This window comes from Phytophthora parasitica, assembly GCF_000247585.1.
Source record: "Phytophthora parasitica INRA-310 unplaced genomic scaffold supercont2.22, whole genome shotgun sequence".
NCBI lineage: Eukaryota > Oomycota > Peronosporomycetes > Peronosporales > Peronosporaceae > Phytophthora > Phytophthora nicotianae.
In genome coordinates, this window is record NW_008649008.1 from 182,440 (window position 1) to 188,740 (window position 6,301).

General features: G+C 50.2%; 4 protein-coding genes across 4 annotated transcripts; 2 read left to right on the forward strand and 2 right to left on the reverse strand.

Moving 5' to 3' along the window:
• The first annotated feature begins 420 nt into the window (after positions 1-420).
• PPTG_10504 (hypothetical protein) lies at positions 421-1,957 on the forward strand. Its single transcript, XM_008905878.1, has one exon. It carries the CDS (start codon positions 510-512, stop codon positions 1,539-1,541), a length of 1,032 nt encoding a protein of 343 aa, XP_008904126.1. The 5' UTR covers positions 421-509; the 3' UTR covers positions 1,542-1,957.
• Positions 1,544-3,418, reverse strand: PPTG_10505 (hypothetical protein). The gene has a single exon (XM_008905879.1). The coding sequence runs from the start codon at positions 3,185-3,187 to the stop codon at positions 1,604-1,606; it is 1,584 nt and encodes a 527-aa protein (XP_008904127.1). The 5' UTR covers positions 3,188-3,418; the 3' UTR covers positions 1,544-1,603.
• Positions 2,721-4,958, forward strand: PPTG_10506 (hypothetical protein). The gene has a single exon (XM_008905880.1). The coding sequence runs from the start codon at positions 3,570-3,572 to the stop codon at positions 4,848-4,850; it is 1,281 nt and encodes a 426-aa protein (XP_008904128.1). The 5' UTR covers positions 2,721-3,569; the 3' UTR covers positions 4,851-4,958.
• PPTG_10507 (hypothetical protein) lies at positions 4,942-5,985 on the reverse strand. The gene is made up of 2 exons (XM_008905881.1): positions 5,907-5,985; positions 4,942-5,831 (listed from the first exon to the last, which is right to left on the reverse strand). The coding sequence occupies exon 2, from the start codon at positions 5,663-5,665 to the stop codon at positions 5,021-5,023; it is 645 nt and encodes a 214-aa protein (XP_008904129.1). The 5' UTR covers positions 5,666-5,831; positions 5,907-5,985; the 3' UTR covers positions 4,942-5,020.
• Between the last annotated feature and the right edge of the window lie 316 nt (positions 5,986-6,301).

The following is a 6,301-nucleotide window of genomic DNA, read 5'->3' on the forward strand; positions in this document are numbered from 1 at the left end:
GGCACTGGTTGTGCGTTCAAGTGTGTTCCAACCGTGTACTCGCGAGTGTCATCCGCTATTGAGTGAATCACCTCCGAGACCAAGATCCAGTAGATCTGCTGCTTATGCTATTGCGGCCCCTTGATCTCCAGAAAATACTTTAGGCACTTGGACTTCCAGCGTTTCTTTTTTCTTTTTTAGATGAACTTTAGTTTTTGTGCCATCACGTATTAGAATACATATTAGGACCTCAAATCAAATCTGTACATTCTTAGGTTCCTAAATAATCTGGAGCCGCTCCAATTTACTTAGAATAGAAAACCAAATTTGGACCTAAAGTTGTTCTACCTAGTTCTCTATCTAGGTTCTAAATCTAGTAGACCAAAATTTTTACGATCATCTACAGGTAAAGCTTATTTTAAATTGGATCAAAAATTGTCAGAAAACGGATGTATTTTTAACCTAATTTGTGTTGCCTAAAACTCTATTTGCGTCTCCCCATTTCTTTCCACCAGTTCTCAATTCCAGCGATGAGCTTAGCGTACGCTTCGGATGGCGGCAGCTCCACGGAGAGCGAAGACGGCGGCATCTACGAAGCTAATATTAAATCCGAGCTTACCGTCGATAGCTCAGCTGAAATTGCACCTGCGTCTGATATTGTCAAGGCAGAAGCTGAAGTTGTCGAGTCTCCCGAAGATGACTCACTTCTCAACGACGAACACCCGATCGTCAATGCCTCAACTCCAGCTACAGAGCAGCAGTCCACCGAAATTACCACTCCGCCGTGCTGCTCGGCCTGTGGATACCCACTACTTGTTGTCCCACAGGCCGAAATTATGAAGGCCGCCAACATGCTGGACTGCAAGTGCTGTCTATTGGTGCTACCAGAATCGAGTTACTCCAACACACAACGAGGCGAAGCCAGAAAAGATATTCGCAAGTGCAAAGCATGCACTGGTAATGTAGTACGAGGAGCGCCACCGCTCGTGAGGCCCACGAGAGAGAAGCCTCAAATACCGCAGAAGCTCCGGTCGACCAAAACGGAGAAGCGCAACAAAGAAGCGAGCGCCGTGTTCGTGAACAAAGTGGGGAGACTGAAAATGGCCAAGCGTGCGTTGCTAAGGAAGCGCACGGAGGCGGCCAAGTTGAAAGCCACTAAGAGACGAGAGGAGTACGAGCAGCAGCTGGATAAGGAAGAGAAAGACCTGGAGAGACAATCGGCGCTGCTCAAGCGTGAAAACCCGTCGACTTTTAATGCTCTTATGAACGAATTAAAGGTAAAGAAGCCCCGGACAGCTGGAGTCGGTAAGAAGAAAAAGAAAGCAGCCCCAAAGCCGCGAGCGAAGCGTAAAGCGGAGACTGATGGGGAGCAGGCAAAGAAGAAGAAAAAGGGGCCTGCGGTGGACTTATCCGTGTACGTGCCACCAGCTTCTTCAGCGGACGAAGTTCCAGCGCGACGTATGCCGACGCGATCGAGGGCGAAAACGCAGTCGCAAGAGGTTGCTGTTAAAGCGGAGCCTGACGTGAAGACGGAGCCGAAGATGGAGATCAAGACGGAATAAATCAAGCAGTTTTGATCATTATTGAGTCTTTCCAATTTTGTATCCATTTCTAAATAGCTAACTTAGCTATATTGTCCTGGCAGGTTGGCATCTCGACGTCGGATCTTTAGCGTCAGTCTCTTATCGTCGCAGCTTTGATCACACTCGATCGCATCCAGCTGGACACTATTTATCACCGACGCAATTACCGTCTTAATTTCCACCAGGGCGATGTCAGCGCCAATACAAGCACGTGGGCCACCTAGGAAGGTATTAAACTTGTAGCTGGACACAGGACGTAGTCTGTTGTTTGCTGTGTCGATCCAACGCTGAGGTCGAAATTGAGCACTGTCAGGCCCCCACACGTTCTCTCGTCTAGCCATACTATACAGATCCATCACCACTTCCGTTCCAGCAGCAACGAATGTGCCGTCACTAAGGACTGTATCGAGTCTCGCTCGACGTCGAATAAACGGTTTAGCAGGGTACAACCGCAGTGTCTCCTTCACCACCGCTTCAAGACGCACTACAGATTGAACGTCTATCCCTTTTTCTTGTGCTTGTTTTAACTCACACACGAGTTTTTCTTGCTCCTCTGGGTGCTGCGCGAGACACTGCAGACATTTAGTCAATGTATGCACCATCGAATCTCTCGCTGCCACTACGAGACTTAACACAAATTCCGCCAAGAATTCGGGGTCTTTCGAGCTCTTGCTGTTGCATTTTTGACTCAGAAGAAGATCGAGCATGTCCACGCGACTGCCAGCGATCGGATTCTCAGCTCGACGTCTCTTTCTCTTCGCTTCAACGGCCTCTAACGTGACAGAGTTCACTATATCGACACTGCGACTTAGTGCCGCTTCACTACCGATATCCAGCAGGCGTTGTAGTTTCCACACAGCTGCAGATCGGCTTTTTCGCTCAATTACACGCTGATGAATGTCATCAACCGCTTTCTCGAACTTACTCGTCTCCATACTAGCAGAACGCAGTGCTCCCAGCTGCAAACCGAAGCCTAAGTCGGTGAACACCTCCATCGAGAATTGACGCATCAGCTTCGTCATATCCAGCGCGTGGTTGTTATCTAGAATCCGTGAAAGAGAGTTAATGTGTTGTTTAACCAGTACTGAGGCTTGTTGACGCAGGGCTGATGATCCAAGTACAGTCGCTGCCAGTTGTCGCTGCATATTTACAGACGGACGGACATGTCCACTATACACAAGTGCAATAGCTCCACCATGCACGTCGTGTGTCAATCCTTCGGCTTCACTGTTAACCTTCTCGAATTGCACTGCATACGTTCGTTGGATGTCCTCGAATGCGACTGGAGAGCTCACAACAAGCACATCGGAACGTCCTGGTCGTTGAAGCAGCCACGGTTTGCCGCGGAATCTCGTAGTCGTAGCGAGCACCCAGTCGTAGAACGTTGTCGAGTCTTCTGTTGGCTGTTCTGCTGTCATTCCTACTCGAACTAGCGTCTGAGCTGTCGATGCAGTGGGTAAATGTTGATAACCGCGAGGAGGCAGTGGAACGCTTATCCAGCTCAGTCGTCGTTGTCGACTATGACGCATGGCCCAGAACACCACGAGTGCAAGAGTACTGCCCAGCAGCGGACCTGGTGAGATGAACATCAACCCACGTGCGTTCAGCAAGCTGCTCGACATCATCGCAACGACGTGTCTGCCACGATGGAAGTCGGAGAATGCGCTAACGAGGGACTAGAAACTGCACCAAACGGACGTCGGGGGGTTACTTCACTCACTTCGAGCCAGCAATGGCCGTTCGAATAGAGCTGTTCACTGAGTTGAAGCTGTTTACTTCCTTCATGTATGGGCGGAACAATTCTACAGTCAAGAAATCTGCTAACACATCAAGCACACTCTCTTATCCTTGTAAATTGTAAATTGTAAAGAGAAAATAGGGTCACTTTTCACAATCATTTCATACATAATAATGCAAACTGTGTCCAGCCGTATTTGTCCCATCTGTATTCGCTGAATAGAAAACGGAGCAGATAAAGCTGGACACAGTGATGTCTGCTCATGTCCAATGGCGCCGACGCGCAAGACTGTGACCACTGCGCCGTCGCTGCCAACCGAGCAGCAAGAGGAGAAGCCTGCGACCTCAATTGCTTCTGCAAAGCGTCAGCATCGCCGCGTTCTCACTGTCGGCGACGGGAACTTTACGTATTCGCTAGCTCTGGCCAAACAACACAAGAATCAAAGCAACGACACACCCTTGCAATTGACTGCTTCGTCCTACGACAGCTACGACGAACTCGTGGCTAAATACCCGGAGTGCAAGCGCATCTGTGCTCAACTGAAGGAATTGGGTGCATCTGTCCTGCATCGTGTGGACGCTACGAACCTCCGCGAGTCTCTCGTGGCGGCAGGAGCCGAGCAGCTCAAGTTCGACGCGGTGATATTCAACCACCCGCACTGCGGCGAGGAGAACGTCCGCCGTCATCAGAGTTTATTGTCGCACTTCTACGCCTCAGCATTGGACGTAATAGAGGACAACGAGGAGGACGAAGAGAGCGGGATTTTGTTGACGTTAGCGGAGGGCCAGCCGGAACGTTGGCAGGCAGTGGAGCGAGCATTGAAAGCAGGATTGAGACTGCATCGACAGGTTGACGAGGTGGACAACGATGAGGTTTTTGGCCTGGTATATGATCGCAAACGGCACCAGAATGGTAAATCGTTCCATCAAGTGACGCTGCACGGCGAGAGGAAGAAGCAGGCGAGCACGCTCTTCATCTTCCGACGGGCTACAGATGAGGACAACGTGCCTGCTACCGCTCCATCGGTATCTGAAGAGAAATCAGCGCCGGGATCTCGCAAGCGCAAAGCGGAGAGCGAACTGCCTTTAGAGTTTGCGTGCACTCAGTGTGAAAGGAGCTTTAAGTCTGCACAGGGGCTGAGAACGCATGTGCATATGGTGCACGAACTGGAAGGTGGTGCGAACAAAAAGGTTCTGTTGCCGTGCGAGTTCTGCGACCGCACTTTCAAGAAGGGGGACGCTAGAAGGCAGCATCAACTAGCCAAGCATGGCAAGGATCCGCTTATTAAACCGGACTGGTACGACAAGCAGCAGACTGCAACGTCGGAGTCCAATGTTGCGCCAACTCCTGCAGTTCTATCTTCAAATGCTGAGCCAAAGACTTGCTCGATCTGCCACCTGTCCTTCACCACAACAGAAGAGTTCGGCGCACACTGGCAGAAACTGCAGCCTCGTGCTGCCACCAAGCGAAAATGCGCCATTTGCACTCGGGAATTTGATGAAGAGCGAGCACTGCGTCAGCACCAGAACTTCTGTAGTCAGAGTAGTTAAGTGGTACCATATGCTCTAGTATGTGCAATGGACTCGAAGTCTTTGTCTTGCTGCTCGGGCATGCCATGGCATTCATTGACAGATAATACAATATTGGTAAAAAGATCCTTCGTCTCTTTCTGTATATTACAATATCGTAACTGTAGCTAGAGAAACTAGTCCTAGCTTGATCAGCTGCTGTAGCCACTAGCCTGGTTGTCCGTTGTATTCTGTCTTTTACTCTTCGCAAGCATTCTCCGCTTCGGATGCTTAGCCGGAGGGTGTTCACGGTTGCGTGAAAGTACTTCAGCTCGGCGTTTGTTGAGGTTGCAGATCGCAGCTCGACTCACATGGTATTCCTTTGCCAATGCAGACTGCTTTTCACCCTCAGCGATGCGCATCAGGATTCGTCGTCGATCAATCTCACGCAGATACCGTGAGGCCTTGGGACGCGATTCGCTACGTCCACGGACGAGTTCAGGCGCTCGCCTTACCGGTGACGCCTTACTCTCGGGAACTTGCGTAACTTCCATTTTGTTGCTGTTCCCGAGACCTGTAGTCAGTGGCGTCCACTCTGACTGCGGGGAAATAGCAGCTCTCGATCTTTGAGCTTGATGCGGGGGTGTCCAGTATTCGAACGTATTATTTCTCTCTGTTGATTGACGCTGTTCCAATGGATCACGTACAGATGAGATGAGGCCTCGGGCCTGCATATCATTGTGACGTCGGAGTAAGGAAGCCACGCCCGGAAATCTGTCAACATGACCTTGACTCGGAATTCGGCTATTCAAACGGTGCTCGTAGCGGACAAAAGGCTGGCGGGGGTGCAGGTACATGTGATATTCGCTTCGTACAAGAGATGAGTCGGGGTGGCCTTGAAGTAGTGAGGGATGATGTCGATCTCGTCGTCACGGAGAAATTCCTCGACGCTGAACACGAGCGGCGTCATACTGATCGTCTCCAGCACAAGATCACCACGGCCGAAGGTGTTCTTTACCAGTGCTGCAACAGAGCCAGCAAGAGTGCGTTAGAAAGCGAGACATCGTTTACATGTCTGCTAGCTCAACAAAAACTTACTCTTGTGTCCTATACGAATTCCGGGCCAGATGAACTGGCCGCCCTCGAACAAGAACACAATCCGATTTTGCAGCACGGTAATGTTCTTCTCCAGCCTCTCTCCATCGTAATGTTCTACTCCGGCCTCTCTCCAGTCTGGAGTGAAATCACTTCACGTTTCCTGAAAAAAAATAAAAAGCCGACAACTTCAAATGGCTACAAATCCTATACCTAACTGCTTGGACCTCGTCAGTTGATATCGGCGCGGCTTTGAGGTATTCCATCTCTTTGACCAAAGAAGCGAGAAGTTTAAAGGAGAATCGCATGTCTCGGTATACCACTAGCATCATATCAGCTACGAAAGGTGCCAACATCGCGATAAAAAGCAGCCACGAGACCGCGAACGTGGCAATCCC